Source organism: Bemisia tabaci, chromosome 6, assembly GCF_918797505.1.
Source record: "Bemisia tabaci chromosome 6, PGI_BMITA_v3".
In the NCBI taxonomy this organism is placed as follows: domain Eukaryota; kingdom Metazoa; phylum Arthropoda; class Insecta; order Hemiptera; family Aleyrodidae; genus Bemisia; species Bemisia tabaci.
In genome coordinates this window covers 30,162,415-30,181,310 of record NC_092798.1, presented here as the reverse complement: position 1 = coordinate 30,181,310, position 18,896 = coordinate 30,162,415, and the positions used below count along the sequence as shown (strand labels likewise).

At 40.7% G+C, this 18,896-nt stretch overlaps 1 protein-coding gene across 3 annotated transcripts in view; it reads left to right on the top strand.

Moving 5' to 3' along the window:
* LOC109034438 (uncharacterized) overlaps positions 1-18,896 on the top strand; it is a 158,135-nt gene that overhangs the window by 120,923 nt on the left and 18,316 nt on the right. For 2 of the 3 annotated variants that reach the window (XM_019047576.2, XM_072301291.1), the window contains exons 2-3: positions 6,379-8,995; positions 15,204-15,513. In XM_019047576.2, the coding sequence (XP_018903121.2) occupies positions 6,379-8,995; positions 15,204-15,513 (2,927 nt within the window). Of the gene's footprint in view, positions 1-1,840; positions 1,946-6,378; positions 8,996-15,203; positions 15,514-18,896 lie in introns of those variants that run through there. The other variant, XM_019047577.2, reaches the window with a different exon arrangement.

The window sequence follows — 18,896 nt, the reverse complement described above, 5'->3', positions numbered from 1 at the left end:
GAATTTTGACAGGGATCATGGCGTTCCTGTTAGCGCGTGAGCCACTCTTGTCCTAATCTAATTACTTTCACTTTTGAAAGCCACGGGAATAATAGCACTCCCACGTTTCGGCCAATACACCGATGGATCATTAAGGAAATCAATCACGGCCAGACGTGACTAATTGGTCATCGATCAGCTTTTTGAACATTTCTCCCATGCTTCCTAGACTACTTTTATAGGGAGAGTATAGTCACTAAAGAATCCACTTCTGATTGGCTTAGCCACCCCTGGCTTCAATTAAGGAGCACCTAGGATTAAAAAGCGGCAAAAATTGGACGTAGATTATTCAAAATCATGAGCGAAACTTGTATTAAGAATCTAGAGTGGGCCTGGGACTAGCTTTCTCTGGAATTTAAAGTAGTATCATCTGGCCCCTCCTTGAAAGCTGCATAATGGAACATAGCCTCAAACCCGGTACATTTCCTTGCCCCTTAGTTTAATAATTACGGTCTCATTTATATATAGACTAAGTAGACGAATAATCGAAACGTAAACGAATCTTAGGATAACATCGGTCACATACGCCGTGTTTATTTCCTGGGGACTTAAACGCGGTGATAGAAAAATGGCAGGCGAAGCATGAAAAAGGACAGAAGATAAGGTTTTATTAATTTACTTTTATAGCCTTGAACTTAACTCAAATTGTATTTTAGCCGTATTTACTAGTTTTAAAATAGAATTTTTGCATTACATTCGAAATAAACATTTCGACCTAACACACCTACCATCAAGAGGTTGGCAAGAGGTGCATTAGGTGTTAACCGTCAAAGGCTTGGAACAACCCAACCATCTACACTGCCATGCTAAGGAAAAACGCCGTATGAGCCTTTAGACGTTGCCAGATTTCCTTAAACAAAAACCGAATTTACTGGTAAAAAATGTGTGTATTTTTCTTCAAAATTGTCAGACAATTTTGTTCGCAATTTGATGTAAAACATCTGAAAATGTTAAGGAAAAATACGAATAACTTTCCTTAAAGACCGAGTTTTATGCGAGTATATTTAGCAACTCTCAAATGTTGTTATGGCGTTTTTTTCTTAGCACGGCAGTACGTTCTTTGTCATGGATGGAACTGACAGAAGAAATTACGTGATGATTTTTTCGTTGATTTATCCAGCGTAAGAAGAGTGAACTTTAATTTTCTTCATGGTCAAGCGTTTACGCATAATTTTGTCGTCTTGAGCTTGGTTTTGTAATAAATAGGAATGTAAAATGTAACGCTATTGAGGCGAGAGGTGTGTAATATACCACCTGCGAGACCAACAATTTACGAGAATCGTAACTTTCCTAAGGATGACAGTCCGATCCTAATCGATATCAGGGAGTCTACAGAGAGGCAGTTGCTTGATAATTTTGATAAATTTCTCCAGGAGGTAGAATACTCGAAAACCGTCTTGTGAAATTGGAGATCGATGCACTCGCAGGAAGTCCGGAAGTGACCCTAGAGGCAATAAATGCAGAGTTGCCAATACATATATATTTATCCCGTATACCTTGTACCTTTAGTACGGGTATTTTCAGAATTTAGGTATAAATCAATCCGAGACACAGTGAGCCCACCAAGTGACAACAATGCTCGTCTAGGACGTGAAGTGAGATTTTAATTAACAGATATCGGATGAAGGTGAAAAGCGATGTCATTATCAAGATTAGTCACTCCGTTTTTCGTCTAAGTTCAGGTTCAAGATGACAGGATTTCCATTGCCGATTAATTCGTTTCTGTCTGAACGGTTGCGGCACCGGAAATGAGACGGATAGTTTTTCTGTTATTTTGAATGTTACTCAACCAGCTTACTTTTCCTTTCTTTCCTCAGTTACAAAACAAGTGGTTCAGTCTCCTATATCACATGAACATTCCTGACAGTGACATTAAATAATAGTTTGCTCACCAATTTGATGTCAGGTTAGTTTAACACCTATGTATCCACAGAATCTCGCCCTACAACATTTTCAAACGCGTGGTTGATCTCTCAGAATAAAAGTGGACATGCATTTGAGCCTGAAATGGCATTTATAACCCCCATTGCGCATCCGTGAAGTGTAAAACGACTTATCTACAGAAAGTTGCTCGGAATATTTAAACAAAGATGCCTCTGAGTAACATGCGGCGTCTTTTGACGATCGCTTGTTTTTAAACTGATTTAATTTTAGTCGCCGTTGATTTATCCTTTTTTCTTGTCAAAATTAATAGTCTTACCATAATATCTTTCTCGTGCAAAACTAAAACACGTAGAATTTCAATCGTGAGTCTCTTAAGTCTTTTAGCTATGTCTTTCTAATCTATGTCTTATGTCCCATAACCTCCGCCGAAAATAAAAATAAAATGCTTAACGCATAACTTGTTGCGGAAATTTTACGATTATTTGTTTATCTCATCAAATTTCCTCTCCAAAAAGGCATCGTTTAATAACCCTCTCAAAATGGAGTGATTTCCGACAATTTATGGGCTATTGTGAACAACGCAGTATTTTATGAGTAGCATGATAATTTTAGCATCCTCAACCTAAACCCCGAAAATTTTCTGACTTTCCCTCAATTTATTGAATTTATAACGCATTGCGGGCTCTTCGCCTTTATAAGCTTTGTCTAAAAAAATTGAAATACCTACAGATACGTCTGAGAAGTTTTTTCATTGATTGCATCGTTGGTTGATGTACCAAGGCTGTCAAAGGACAGGGGTCTCGTTTCTCTCTTTCTTCAACAAACTTTTAGAAATGGTAATATTTTTACAAAGTAAAATTTTCTGTTGGGGAGGGGGTGTTAAATGTTAAAATCAACACTCTCTCCGCCATCTAATTACACTTGTTAGTATTTTACAAATACTCGCCATAATTTGAGAAAATCCAAAAAATCTCCTGTAAGATACAAGTCTAAATTCCTTTGATTTTTAATTTTAGGAAGAAATGTTTATTTTTACATAAAATGTAAATCGGAGGGTCTAAAATTTTCTTGTTTGTATAATCAAAGAAAGAAAACTTGAAAGAAAATAGTTTAATGACATTGTGAATGCTATCGATTAATTTTATGCATCAGAACGTCTTCAAGGAGATAAAATACCTGAAAATGTTTTGTCCGAGGATCTCACTTTTTGCAAGTTGAATTACTTTTATTGCGTGAAATCGTAAAGAATCGTTGGCCATTAAATGTTTATGACCGTCAAAATCACCTTTAGAAACACTCAGATAAAATTGTTCAGCCTCTCGCACGCCGTTTCGCTCGTGGCTCTGAGAGGACTCATGAGACGCATGGAAAGTTAGAAGACAATTCGTCGCTTGCCTGACATTAAAACGTAACTACACCTCGTCATGAACCCTGTAGTCCATATAACTTAATGCTTTCCCGGGTTCATTTAAGAGTGTAGTTACGCCCTTTTGTCAGCCAATCGGCGAATTCCGTCGATTGCCCTCGCCCTTTGTTAAAAGCGCAACCTTACTCTCGTATTGTTTTCACGTAAAGTTTTCTCTCGGTTAATCGATCAGTGCTGCTAAGTTATTGGATAAATTCTAATTTTTCACGAATTTAGTGAAGAAACCTAGAATTAAAAGGAGCATTTCGCTAATATTATGACGATTTTGAATTTAATGAAAATATTGTATGAGTATTTATAGAGTATTATTGGGATCAGTTTTTAAATAACAATTTTAAAATGCAATTTTGGTTTAGTCTTGGAATAGACTTGAAGGTAATATAACATTTTAAGATCTTGTTAAGTATTGGAAAAAATACTAAATTAAAATTACGGCCTGAATGTTTATCGTACCTTGGTAGTAATAATTGAATTTTTCAAAAAATACTGACCAATTTTCAATATTTATTGCCTAAGTATTTCCATAATAGATCAATCCTATTATTTTGTTGCCATAACTGGCAAAAAGTGACTTAAGTTTACCATCCAAAAAAAATTTTCATTAATCAAGCCCTGCATGAATGAAAAGGGTTTTTGTTTTCTTCAGGCATCTTTCCTCTAGATGTAGGCATAGTTTCTTCTGAATTTAACAAGAATTTCCCAAGGCAGCAATTTCAAGAAAATTTCTGTCCAAATAACTCCAGATCAACTCAATTTTCCTCTAGCGTTATATACTTAAAAGGCTTATGTTTGACAAATCAATAAATTCAAAAAATCTCCAAAAATATTGATTTAATCCTGCCAAATATTTTTTTTTTTTTTTCACTAAGTTGCTTAAACTCAACTCTCGGAAGAGAATATCGGCAACAGGCCGAAAATCGTATTCCTGCGTGTAAACCTCGTGATCTGATTAACTTGATGCGGGCGGGTCCGCGATTAATTGATTCCGCGACGGAAAGTTTAACGATGCTCGTAAATTAAGGGTAACAAGCTTATTCATCACGAAGCGCCGAAGATGTCGATCGCTATTCCAGACTCTTCCCTAGGTCGTGCTCGACCAGGAGCCTCGGGGCAAAAACCACTAATCTGTACCCGGTTTACATGGGAGTTACGCGTTTCTTGGCGATCAGAATCCGGCGTTTAGTGCGTTCGAGACCCTGATGAAGGAGGCGTGAAGCCGATGGGCGTTGTTCCTTCCAGCATTTACAGTCGCTTGACATTAACCTTCAATCAGTGGTTGAAGCTTAACATTGGATTGGGTCGAATTTACACAGCTCGAACATGAATCTGAACACCTTAATGCGCTACTTGTTTAAATATCGTCGGAACGGAAAAGAGTGCATTTTCTCCCTCTGCTACGCTGTGTTTTTCCTTTTATGGTAAGCAACAAATTCGACCTAGGCGTGTCTGCTAAAGTTAAAAGGCGGGGAAAAAGTGATAAAAGCGGAGATTCATCGATGTGAAGTTCTTGGAACTTTATTACTAACGTTTTAATTACGTATAATATCTATAGCAATAAAGGGAGAGTAGAAAGAGAAATGACTTTATATTCTTCAAAAAATAGTAACAAAGTTAAGAGGTATAGCTGAAAATCTTAATGAACTAAAATTGAAAAAATAGAAAAAAGTAATGACTCTACCTCTTCCTACTTTGTAGTAAATAAAGAAAGGCAGCTTCCGTAACCAATTTAGTCGAACTCTAACGTGAATGCGTCTTTCATTAAAAAAATTTTTGAAAATCTTAAGAAACGCGCATGAATTTGTCAGGATTTTTAGGAAAAGTGAAATTCGAGTGCAAAACTTTTTGCGAAGAAAATTCATATTCGTTTTCATTACCGCTGATTCCATACGTAGACGAGCTTAACGTCATAAGAAAGGTCCTCCTGACATTAAGTCACCATCAATTCTGATTTTAATTCTGATTTATCCCTAAAAAAACTACTGAATCTTTGGAATTTTTTTTACAAACATTACGTACGTGTATCAGTTTAGCGTTCGATATTTTAGTTCGATAAAACTAAGATTGATATGCTGTTCCAATGGCTCTAGACTTGAGCGGTAAGCCGGGATCAAGGCTAATCCTTGATTCCTTGCCTCTCCTTTTTGTTATCAGAGGTAATAAAATCAAGGTTATTAAAGCGTTTCGATTGAAACTTAAGATAAGGTCGGCGGCCAGTAAATTGACGCATCGCATCTGCAATTAGTTAATCCGTCTGACGCGTAGAACGCCCACTTTGCGTGGATTCCGGCGTGAGTAACTTAAATGAGTCATTTCGTGGGGTTACCTTCTGTCACTTGCATTTGATGCATGAATATTATCACTTGCATCAAGAGCTCCGATTTTACTTAAACCATCTTGAATGCAATCCTTTGGGGGTGAGGAATATACGCGTGTCCGTTCAGCTTGAGGAATGAAACAATCCATCAACATAAATGATGACTAGATTTTCTTTTAGCTTGATATGACCGATATAAATAAAAGACGCTAAAATGTAAGCCAAGAATGAAAAAGAAACACGAGGTTTCAGTCAATGCAAAAATAGACTTGATTTTGAGAATCTTGACGTCTCTCCGATGATTAGATCAGATTCATCGGGTGTTAAATTTTTCGGTGCTATACCATCAATCAAGGTGAAGCATTCATACATGCCTCAGACTACACTTCTTTTTGTGACTATTTACGCTAGTAACATCATAATTTTTCATAATCTCTGCTTCGACTCAATTTTCAAGCGAAGGTCATGGCCCTTTCTTTCAGCATAAAGTTCTGCCTGAGAGGACAAAATAGCGCCCAATTCTGGAGCGCCTCATATTTTATGTTTCGTTTCTAAACTATTAAATTGAAAATTTTGCACCAAAATTTTACATCCAGACGGGGGGGGGGGATTAGATTTCTGTTCCGAAATATTTGATGTATTTAAAAATGAGATTTTGTACAAATATTTCTCAATTTCTGAGTCATTACAACCGAAACTGTTTTGTTTGTTGCAGGTCAAAACTTCTTCTTCACAAACACAGTCGGGCAGCAGCAGTCACAATTCACACCTCAGTTCCAGCAGCAGCCATTCGTCCGAGATGACCCCAGCGCGAGTCAATTCTCGAATTTTTTCCCGCGCACGAATTCGGGGCCGTTTTCGCCATATCGAGCCACCGTCCCCAGCTACCAGGAGGATGATCTTCAAACGTCAGATATCCCCAGTCAGTTTCCTCAAATCCAGGGGTTCTCCGTTCCTACCACTTACCAGTTACCCCCACGAAATTCTAACCCTGCACCCGTTACTTTTGAAAACTCTAGTCCCGTAAGAGCAGCAAACGCTCAATCCAGACAAAACTATCAAGACACTAGTTTCCGAACGAATCCATCGTTGGTTCAATCCTTTGGAACCGCTGAATCACCTACAGTACGACAAGAACAAACGATTCGGAATAGCCCCGAGCAGGATAGATTCAAATTCTCAAATACCTTCAAAACTGCGCCGGGCAACTCGCGGACAACGCAGAGTTTCGGGAATGTCCAGCAATCTCAAGCCTTCGTCGACAGTTTGTCGCCCCCGAGAAATAGGTGGAGGGGTAACCCGACGGCTCAGAAAACCGAGAGCCAAAGTTTAGATAGTGACAACCCCTTGACTCCTCCAGTTGGTACTCGAATCCCAATACCCGTGAAGAACAGTCAACGGGACAACGTCGCGCCACAGAAAGAAATCGACGAGTACGAGTTCGAAGATAACTCGGAAGAATCGACATTCTTGCGACCGGCCGAGGGCTCGACAAACCGTGCAAGACCCACCAACTCTCGGCCTGTAGAGAATTACTACGCGAAGCAAGGGAAAACTCCTCAGGAAGTCCACGAAGCCCAAACGAAGTTCCTGTCTGGTAGGCCAGAGTTGAGGTTCCGGCCAACCGCCTCTTCGACTGCCGCCCCTGAAGCAACAACAACAGCGGCCCCGAAGACCCCGACCGTCAAGTCACGCTTCCCTTCTTCGCGGGAACGCAACACGCCCACAACCAGGCAGCCACCGAAAACCAACCCTCCTCCATCTACCTCGGCTCCCAGAACCAACATCAATCGCGGGTTCAGTAGATTTAACCCGACCACGCAGAACAACCAGAAGGCCAAAGAAGTCTCAAAACAGTCGAAGGAGCCTGAAAAACCTCTGGACGAAGAACTAGACGAAGAGGAGGAAGGCGAGGATGAGGAGTTCTACGAAGATGATGAGACCCAGTTTGACATCCTGCCAATGCATAAAGATCAAACTTTAGTTTCCGATGATAACTTTGCCGAGTTTGTGGACAGTGGCTCCATCGACGTTGACACCCCGCAGCTTTCGAAAGAAGAGAAAAACAAGGAAGTGTCCGACGAGAAAATGACCGTGTCCGTACAGTCTTCCGTGACCACCTCTAAACGCCCGGCATCCACGACTGCGACACCCAGCGTAAAAGAGCCGAAGAAAGAACAAGGTAAAGTTACCATAAAACCGTTCAACCCCGCCGCCAAGACCAGCTCGCCGACGACAGAGAGCTGGGTGATCGTGGCTTCCGTTCAAACTAGCCGGAGTGTATCCGGGGCGAGGTTCTTGCCCTCGGGTGCCATTAAACAGGAGGAGCAGATTCAACCTCTCTTACCGAAAGGCTCCGGTGAAGTCAAGACGGAATCGACCGTTGATCCTGGAATCACGGATGTCAAAGAAACGCCGACCACCGCGCGATCAACCACCGAAGTGTCGACGGAGAGCATCATCGACAAATTAGACCGAGTTCAGTCGGATCTATCGAGCGGCGTCCTACTGGATAGATTCCAGCCGGCCTCGAACAAACCTGACCTCCAGGTCCCCGACTTCGGAAACGAGAAGCAGGAGAAGTCATCGACAACCACCTCGACAACAGCCGCGACTACCGTTACGACGACAACCACACCAAAGCCAACGACTACCGAGGAGACGTCAACTCCCGAAAGGAAATTCAGTCCTTTCAGCCCGAAGTTCACGACCTCCCCGCGACCGTCGACAAAGAAGAGCAAGCTCTCGGAGAGCATCCAATTCGAAGATGTGTCCGGACTACTTCCACCGGGCTTCAAGCAGAGCAAGATCCGGAAGCCCATCACGACGACGACGGAGGCCAGCGAGGAGGCTCCGAAGCAGGAAGAGGAGAAGACCGAGCGGCCGAAACCCAAGAAGAACGACACGGACGTCCGGAAAGGGTTCGCGAGCAAGATCAAGTTCGATGACGTGAGCGCACTCCTTCCCCCGGGCTACAAGCCGCCCAAAGACGCGGAGCCCGTGAAGACGTCTCTGGAGGATATCCTGAAGAAGGTGAAGCCGGTGGACGTGAGCAACTTCCTGCCGGCCAATTTCACGACGACGACGGCAGCGCCGACCAGCACGACGGCCAAGTCCCCGCTGGAGTCGCTTTTCGGGAAGATACAGTTCAAAGATGTCAGCTCGTTCCTGCCACCTGGCGTCAAGTTGAATGCGACGTCCGAGTCCGAGGAGAAGCCGGCCGAAGAGGAGAAATCGACCACGACGACGACGACGACGACGAGGAAGCCCCCGAGGTCCAAGGGAGGTCAGCTCGTCCTGCCGCCCAAAATCCAGAAAGGATGGCCGCAAAGGTATGTTTAATACATTTTAATGCCAATGGATCATATTCGATAGTGATTCGATGTATCATTTGGTTCAAAACAATAGAATATAACCTCAAACCAAAATTTTAAGATATTTGTCGGTAAAGCTGAAAATGAGAAATTTCGTAGCAAATTTCACTACTCTTGGCCAATTAGTACCCATACGAATCAAAAATCTATCACAAAAAACCCGTTCCGTCAGATTTTTTAATTGACTTTTGAGGCTATGTTTATGTTATGAACCAATCGATATCGATACAATCTTACCCGTTTGATGTATCAAATATGATCTATTTGGCTGGCTTTCGTAGATCATGGTAAAAAGATTGAAAGAATAATAGAGCTACAAAAAATTAAATAATTAATTTAATAATCAAACAATTTTTTTATTATTTCAATAATTAATTTTATTTAAATTTGTTTTTGTAAAATGTTTCCACTTGCACCGATGAAGACCGCAGTTGCTGGCAGTCGAAGCGTCTGTTTTGGTATGTTTAATTTTGGATGTGTTTTATCACAAATTTATATTTGGAAGCGAATCAATAATTTTAGGAATTGAAATGAAAAACACCTCTTTAAAAAACTTTAACGTTATCGAAACGTTACTCATAGGGACTAAATCTTTATTTGTAGGGCAAATTGTTTATCGAAATATGAATATTTGCTTGAGAGAGCGAAACTTCAGAAAAAAACGCATTCTTGGTCAAATTTAGTGCCCCTTTCCCATCGTTGTCTCCTGAATGGTCTCTCTTGTCACAAATCTACTGTAGATAATTTGACTTCATTTGGTAATAGAGAGCCTTCATTTTGGCTCATTTTTATAAATAACGTATTATCTCACTTATAATGATAGGTGCTTTTATAAAAAAGCCAGAGATAGTGGCTCATTATGGCAAAACGTGGTCCAATTTAGTACCGAAACGAGTGTGCTTTTAATAGTGGTAAGTTTAATCATGCCGTAGGAGATTTTAAGAACCAAAACGTAAATCTACGATTATGTGACTGGAACAATAACTGAGCACGAGCAAATGAATACAAGTTATTAAACTTTACAAAAAAGGAGCTAAACTCTATAAAACTTGGTCTCCTTAAATTCTTATTTCATGTAATCATTTGAAAAATGAAATTTCTCTTCAGACGTGTCCCCAAAATAAGGTCAAAAGGTATTTTTAATTTTCCTAAAGGGCATTTCTTTCATAAAATAACCACGACGGTCACTGGCCAATCGTGTACCTTCGACTTCACGATTTGGAAGTTGAACTTAGCATCGACACTAGCTGGTCTTCTCGAATTTTCCTCGCGCGACCCCATAAATTCAGAATAATGGGCAAGAATTCCCAAAACGTGGCAGCGGCGAACAGAAGTGGCAGCGGAGCGGTGACTCCCGCTACCGGATATATTTGGAGGTCGCGGTTGGCATATTAAAGATACATTGCAGGTCAATGCGAGCCGCTGGCTCTGTCACTGGAAGCCTCTGCGAGGCGCGCACGATCGGTCGCCGGTAAAGCTCACCGAAAGTCCGTTTCGGTGAAAGCTTAATTACTCCGTCTGCATGGGCGGTACTGGTTCGCTCGCGTCTGCCCGTCACGTGATCGGTGTTGCTTCTGAAACAGAACCCAGGCAGAGCAGGAAAAGAAGACGGTGAAATTGATTCTCAACCAACGGATCAGGCTGAGCCATCTAACTGTTTTGTAACTGATCCTTGAAAATTAGCATACTTTACTGAGAAAAATGTCCTGTTGGATCAACAGAGATTCCTGTCAAGCACGCCATGACGGAGATTTCTCGTCGAAACAATAGGAAATTTTATTTTTCAAACAAAACTCCTGGAACTTTTCAAAGAGACCTTTTGTCGCTTTAGAGAGATTAGAGAATTCCCAAAAGTTTGAGCAAGTTTAGAAAGAGTTGGAGCTGTGTCGCGCTATATGGATAAAACTTTTTGGGGTCCGCATGTTTTTCAATAGTTTCCCTTAGTACGTAGCTTTTTTCACGGCTGAGTCAAGTGAAGTAGTTCCATTTTGCGTAATTTAGTCCCTCCTGTAATTCCAAATGAGAGGTTGGGAAGAGAAGGCGCATAAGTGCAGCTTTTGCCATCTCGAGAAATGCGAGTTTGAAGTTTCGAAATTACATGGATCCTCACGACGAAGAGAAAGTCCAAATTGACTTTTTGATGCTTAAAAATTGGGTTTCGGGAGCTAATTTTTCACAGAATATGCATTAAGACTAGTTTTACCTCTAATCATTAACATGTGAATATTTTCAAAAACTGCACTTATGAGCCTTGTCCTCCAAGTCCCTCAAATCTCTTGACGGTCAAAAAATTTAAATGACTCCAAACATGCACTTGAAAGCGCTGCAACGGCTTCGATCGTTTTACTTTTAATGGCATGCAATGCATAGTTCATTAGTCTACAGGGCACTAAATTGGCAAGAGAAACTCAATGCCCCCCTCCCCCAATCGCTTTGTAGAGCTGCAGTGCGTACGCTACAGCATGTCCAAGCTTTCTCCGTCAGGGATGCGGGCTTTGATGAAGAGGGGTGGCACGATAGAATTTGCGTTCCGCAGTGGACGACACCGAAAATGTTCGTGAAAGTGCGCCTGTCGGGGGACGAGAAGGAGAAGGGGGGCATGATCATAGAGCGTCAAAGAGGATGGACAAGCGGACGCTCCCGCACAATGTCACAATGAGAAAACGAAACATTGTTAAGTGTGTCACACTGTTTTATGTAATCCGCGCGCTGGCGACAGGATTCGTTACCGATTTCGTGCTCAAAACGAATCTCGATTCCCGCACGTTGTCGTCGCGTCGTGTCCGTTCTCTAGGGCCCCGCAACGCCACCGCAAAATGATTCGTCTTCACACTTACTCAAGAAAGTTCTGCTACCCATTACGGTAATGACTCAATAGCATACATCGTGGAATCCTGTTCTGATCTTGAATCTAATAGAATAATACGGGGTCCGGCCCATGCAGGCGCCAAATTTTATGCATGTAACAGTCGTTTTTACAGTGTACTACACGGAGAAAAAAACTTCGTGTGTGGGACCCAAAGTTTAGGTCATATGGATCTCTGAAGTTTTCGGATTGAGCATCCACTGCTGAGGTTTGGACCACACATCTGAAACTTCAGTTCTTTACATCTGAAGTACTTCGGTTTTCACATCCGAAAAACTTCCGTTCTCACATCTGAAGTACTTCAGTTGTAAGAACTGAAGTTCCAGATGTGTGATCCAAACCTCAGCATCTAGACCTAAAGTGTTCAGATGCTCAATCCGAAAACTTCAGAGATCCATATGACCTAAACTTCGGGTCCCACGCACGAAGTTTTTTCCTCCGTGTAGTAAAGCGCTCTGGATAATTGAAATTCATAGATTGGCTGCATTTCTCGGCCCTAACTTTATTTGTGGAGGCATCGGTGAAGGCCTGTTGGATTTTCGGAGTTTCACATCTATCTATACTCTCGCAAAAACTGCACTTATGCGCCTGTCCTCCAAGCCCCTCAATCAAATATTTATCAGTTAGATAAACATGCATCCACGCAAAACACATTCCCTCATACATCATGCCAAGCTGAATAGTTCGTGGAACTGCAAACGGAGGAACCGTTCCAAATTACAGTCGATTTCGATCACGGCTGCACCTAGCGATTTTCACATAAGGAAGTAGTGGACTTGGGCGGAGGTACATGTACGAGCGTACGGAATGATCCTGGGTGATCCGGAAAAGACTGGAATCCGGAAACTGGACCCCCGGAGTCTCGCTTTTCCGGTACGCGACACGCGAGGACTGGACATCGGCCCGTCCGCCCGTCGCGTCGTCACTTTCTCGCATCTCGCATCCACCGGTACCGCCTAGCCATGTCAATCACCGCTCGCGATGAGACAGCGAGTTTCCATCGGGTCCGCCATAAAAGTTGTCAAATCGTAGGCTCCGAATAGCCAAAAATTCAAATTAATTTGACAAAGCAGACTTTCTACTGTCGAGAGTGGTGCCAAGAACGCTTGGCTCTCCGTGAACTCGGCTTAGCTTGTCAACTTGCGCTATTTTACTCATTTTATTTTTATACACTGGAAAAAACACATTGGATCTAGAGGCCAGACTCTTAAAAACATCGACAAGAAAAAATACTCTTCATTCAATCAGATTTAAGCTTAAATCAAGAACCAAGCCTCTTAATTTGAGCGGATTTCCTTTTGATTTAAGCTTAAATCTGATTGAATCAAGAGTCCTTTTTCTTGTCAATGTTTTCAAGAGTCTGGACTCTAGATACAATGTGTTTATTTTTTTCCAGTGCATGTGTCGTAGGCAAAAAGTCAAATTAGGCACTTTGTCGAATGCCTAGACAGATAGTCAAATATTCTTACTTAAAATGAAATGTTGATTATTTCTTAATTTTACACGAAATAATTCATCGTTACTGTAAGAGATTATTCGTTGTAGTATGCAACATACAATAGTATTTGAAACGATTTTTGGCTCCTGAAAGCACATTTATCTTGAAATGTTCAGCATGTCATAAGTACAGCATTTTTAAAATTTTAACATTTAAATGTGCGGAAATAACTTGAAGAGAAAGGAACAAGAGGAGTTCGTAGATTTGATGAGCCATTTTCTCCAAAAATTGAAAGCTCGTGATTTCTTCGCCATGAATTTACAAAATTTCGTTAACCGTCAAAATTTGAGTATCTGACTAGACATTTGATAACTGCCTGATCTAACTATTTGCCTGCAATATACATAAGACTTTTTCAGAACACAATGCAAATTCAATGTTATTGGGTCCCACGGTAATTTCACTGAAGATGGTGAAAGATGTGAAAGCAAAGCTTGCCTACAGTTAGCGATTATGACAGAATTGGGTTGAGTCCTTGCTCTACGTTCCTTACCCCGCGTTTAAATCTCTTTTGGTTGAACTACATTGTGTACTTAAAAACTACTAGATTTCTGTAGTTAATCTTTGTTATGGCCATAAGTGTAAAACCACGTATCTCCGTTTACGACGTTGTAGATTTCCTGTCATACTTTAATTTTTCTCTAGAAACTAGTAAACAGAATTTCTTGAAAACTGCTTTGACTTTACTTCTCTGTTAACAGAATATTCTGTACAAATTTCAAGCAGTGAAGTTGGCTGGTTTCTCTTCAAAAAATAAAATAGGGGCGAAAATTTTGAAACACCGCAGTGGAAGTACGTGTTTTCGCAGTTCGGCGTGATATGTAATCAGGAATCGAGTAGCCATCAAGCATTATTTTCCTCCGTGGGATCCAGTAACACCCTGTATACCTGTGGCGTGGCGTGCTTTGCCATATATCGATCGATCTACCATGTAAACCTATGGCAAAGGATCGATAAACAGGGTTTTTGCAACCAACATCTAACTAATCGATTCTTTACCGTAGCTTCAAATGAGGAAGTATCGAAAATCGACCATTCACGTCTCGCCACCGTTGTATACTAATTATTCAATGACGACGCCGATACTTTGTGAATACAGGGTGTCCCAGGATTAAATACGAATATTGGAGTCGATTCTTTGGGTCAAAAAGAGACGTTTTTGTGGTATAAATGTTTTCCCAAAAACGCTTTACCTGGGCGCCACGACTCCGCAAAATTGGAGGAAAAAAATCGTCTTTTTTAACACTGCGGCAATGTTTATCAACCAATATTAATGAAAATTGATAACTGGTAGTAATTTTTAGCGTTCTTTTCACTTTTGACCTCCAAAAAAGGTATAACTCATTTTTAGGGGGGTTTAGGGGGAGTACCGAATCTAAAAGTGGCCAAAATTAATGTTCCTAGCGACGAAAATTGATTTTTGACGGCACCACAAGATTTAGCGTTGAAAAATATTGAGATAATGTCTCCTGCGTTTTTTCGCTATAACTTATATCGTTTTCGAGATAATAGGGACTAATAGGGAATAATAGGAGCTGATAAAAGGGGGATAACGGGACCCCCACGGAAAGCGTTTTTCGAAAAAAAGTCACACCACAAAAACATCTTCTTTTGGCCCAAAGAATCAACTCCTTCAATATTCGTACTTAATCCTGGGACACCCTGTATACTGATTATCCAATGTGATATTCGTGATATTCAATGATTATTAAACATCGATACTCGATGAATCGATCGGTGTGAAACCATACACTCTGCGAGCAGGTGGAATGTGGTCTGAACGGACGTCTTGTTGGTTTCAGGTCGACGACGGAGTTCACAGGTTGGCCGACTCCACCCACGACGCCGATCTCGGTGGAGAAACTCATCGAGGCGGCCAAAGCGGCGGCGGCGACGCAGAGGACGGAGACGACGACGGAGGTGACGTCAACGACGTCGACGACGACAACGACGACGACGACAACGCGGGCCCCGACGACCCCCGGCTACTGCACGGAGAACTGCGACCTGGCGGCCACCATCAAGCTCGTCGGCGGTGCCAAGTGGTCCCCGGAGCTCCTCGACCACAACACCAAGGAGTACCAAACCCTCGCCAACGAGGTCAAGCACCAGGTCAGCATACACTCTCAGTCTTAATTTGGACTGCATTTTGCAATTTGGAACTGTAGATTCTGGTTCATCTGTAAAAACAATTATTTGCATAGGGAAACCAATGGCAGATACGTTGTTTTTGAAGAGAGCTAAAATTTATATTTCCAAATTGCAAAATGCAGTCCAACTCACCCTGGTTCAAAGTCAGCAGGTTGATTCCGCAAGTGTAAATGTTCGGTGGCCATGTCTGCCGTGCTAAGGAAAAACGCCGTATGAACATCCGAGAGTTGCCAAATTTCTCATCTTAAAACATCAATTTTTGAGGCAAATAAAGAGTATTTCTTCACTGGAAAAAAACACATTGGATCTAGAGTCCAGACTCTTAAAAACGTCGACAAGAAAAAATACTCTTGATTCAATCGGATTTTTGCTTAAATCAAGAACCAAGCCTCTTTATTTGTGCGGATTTCCTTTTGATTTAAGCAAAAATCTGATTGAATCAAGAGTCCATTTTCTTGTCAATGTTTTCAAGAGTCTGGACTCTAGATCCAATGTGTTTTTTTTTTCCAGTGAGGTTGATTCCGCATGTGCAAATGTTTGGTGACCATTTCTACCGTGCTAAGGAAAAACGCCGTATGAACATCCGAGAGTTGCCGAATTTCTCATCTTAAAACATCAATTTTTGAGGCAAATAAAGAATATTTCTACCTGAAATTCTCTGATACTTAAGATCACATTGCGAAAGAAAATTCATCGAAAAATGGGAAGGAAAATTTTCACAACCTACCCTAAAAATTCGTATTTTACCAAACTAAATTTGGCAACCTACGGAGGTTCATACAGCGTTCCTCCTTAGTACGGCAGATTTGGACATATTCATGCTAAAAGGAACTATGTAGCTCGCAAATCCTACGCACATAGTTCCTTTTCGCATGAATACGTCCATTTTCGCAAGTTGGTAGCATTTGTTATTTTCCTCCATTTACATCCGTTGAAATATTGATTCCAGATGAGGCAGACTGCCTCATTTAGAATTGAGGGGCTTGGAGGACGAGGCGCATAAGTGAAGTTTTTGGAAAAATTGCTATTTTAATGATTTAAAGTTAAACTAGTCTTAATTCATATTCCGCGAATAATTCGCTCCTAAATTCCAGTTTTTAAGCTTTCGATCCGCCTTAAGGATCCATGTAATTTGGGAACTTCGAACACGTATTTCTCGAGATAGCAAAAACTGAACTTATGCGCCTTGTCCCCCAAGCCTCTCAATTCATTTTTCGTATGCGTCGAAATAAAACGTAAAACAAGCGGGAAAGTTCTAATACGTGGGTATTAGAGAAGCGCTCAGCGGTGAGCGCAATTTTAATGAGTCCCAGATTTAATTTACTACCTATTAACTGAGTATGTTAAAATTTGCAATAATTAAAACATCTAAAATTGTGCTTCCTCCCCCCCCCCCCCGAAAAAAATCCAAGATCCATAAGAAAAATAATGATCCATTACTTAAGTACCGAAATATTAATACATAAAAAATCCTCGATTTCTCATAAAAACAGAGAAAACTATTACGGCTCCAAAAAAATAACTTTTCTAGATCATTTGAAGAAAATGTATCAAAGATGAACGTATCACTTAACGAGGCCAAATTAATTGTTTTAATGATGCCCTAATTGGACACGTAAAAAATATTATAGGTAAATAAATGAACGAAATATAAATATTAATAGGTAAATGATGAGACAATAAACGAAATCAATCAACTGCAACTGATTGTGAGTACTGAAGGTAACTTTTCGCGAATCGAAGGCACCATGTGTCCGCTAGGTTGCAGCACACTACGCTAAAACCTTCTAATGACTCATGATCAGACACAACCTTTCCTATGTTTATTGTTTATGCTCTATGATACTCTGTCTTCGTGATAACAGGATTTCATACAATACAATAATCTAATACGTAATTACGTAAATAGAGAAAGAGAATTCTTGCAATACCAGAATTATAACCAGGGTAAACGGAAATTACATTCATTTTTTCCTCCTCATATTATGTTGAGCCTTAGTGAAAAATCTTTCCCACTTTCCTTCCGCAGTTTTCCTTCTGACAGCAAATTGTTAATCATGTTCTCCTGAAATCCTTGCTTTCATTTAGTAGATTCGGAATTTCTCATAAATTTTAGGAATTTAAATGCGTTTACAGAAATTTCTGGCCAACCAAAGGCAGAAGTTGCCTCTACGCCTTAATTTATAAAGGTAACTTACGTTCTGTGTAATTAATAAACCATGCTGGCCCAAATATCTGAAACCCTCTACTGTGATAACATTCGAATCAGTCACTGTTACAGGGACAGTAATATCTTCAATGTAATCTATAGGGATATTGTAGGTATAGGTATATCGTAACAAGTCAACAGTGAAACTAGCAGACCATGTATCTCGTTTGCGGTGCTTAAAAATCTCCGCTCCCATTTTATTCTTTTGACAGAGAACAAATCATTTTTCCTCCTTGGTTTTCACAGAGTTTTCTTTGCACAGAGAAGAAAAATTGCAGAAGTTTTTATAAATTGATGTTGGTTGGTTTTCCGTGTAAAGAAGAAAGTATGAAAGGAAGTCTACAACGTCGCAAACCGAGATACGGGGTCTGGTAATTCCACCGTCCAACTGTATTTTACAGAAATTACATTGTGAGTATGGAGCTGATCACTAGAATTACTATGCATAGATATGTACCTAGGATAAGGGTGGTTGCAACAGTATTTGTCATGAATGGTCCATGACACCTGCAGAAAAGATCGGTGGTTCCTGAGTGATGATAAGAGGACTCGTAGGTTTCGTTGAAACGCATGATTCTCATATGTATCTGTAGAGGTATAGAGTTTTGGCCTGCTGAGGAGTTGAGTAAATTAGGAGCCATTGCTCATAAGCTGACAAAGTTAGGAGGAAACACGATGAAACTGTAGAACTTTTGATACTTTGAGAATGTAAACAAAGACTCAACCTCAAAAATCTTTCACAATAATATTGTGTACTCAATTTCCAAAAACTCTATGGTTCATGAATTTTTTAATCAAAGGTAAGTAAAAGTTCTCCAACTGGATGAGAGATGGCCGTAGTGATCATTCGACGAAATTCTCTCTGCCATTTTACCTATTCATGGAATCAAGTAAATGTAGGTCCCCGTTTATTAGACGATGCGACGCATGAAAAAATGCCAGGCGAAAGCAGTATCTTTTGTTATTGTAAGTCATAAAATCAGGTTGTAGGTAAGAAAACTTCCTCACACATGGAGGTGATGTAACTTTCAACCTCATCTCCTACATAGTCTGGTGGAACACTTATTATCGTCTTACGGTAAGTAATGGAGAAACCTTGTTTTATCGTCTCAAAGCGAGTCCTTAAGGAAGGTTA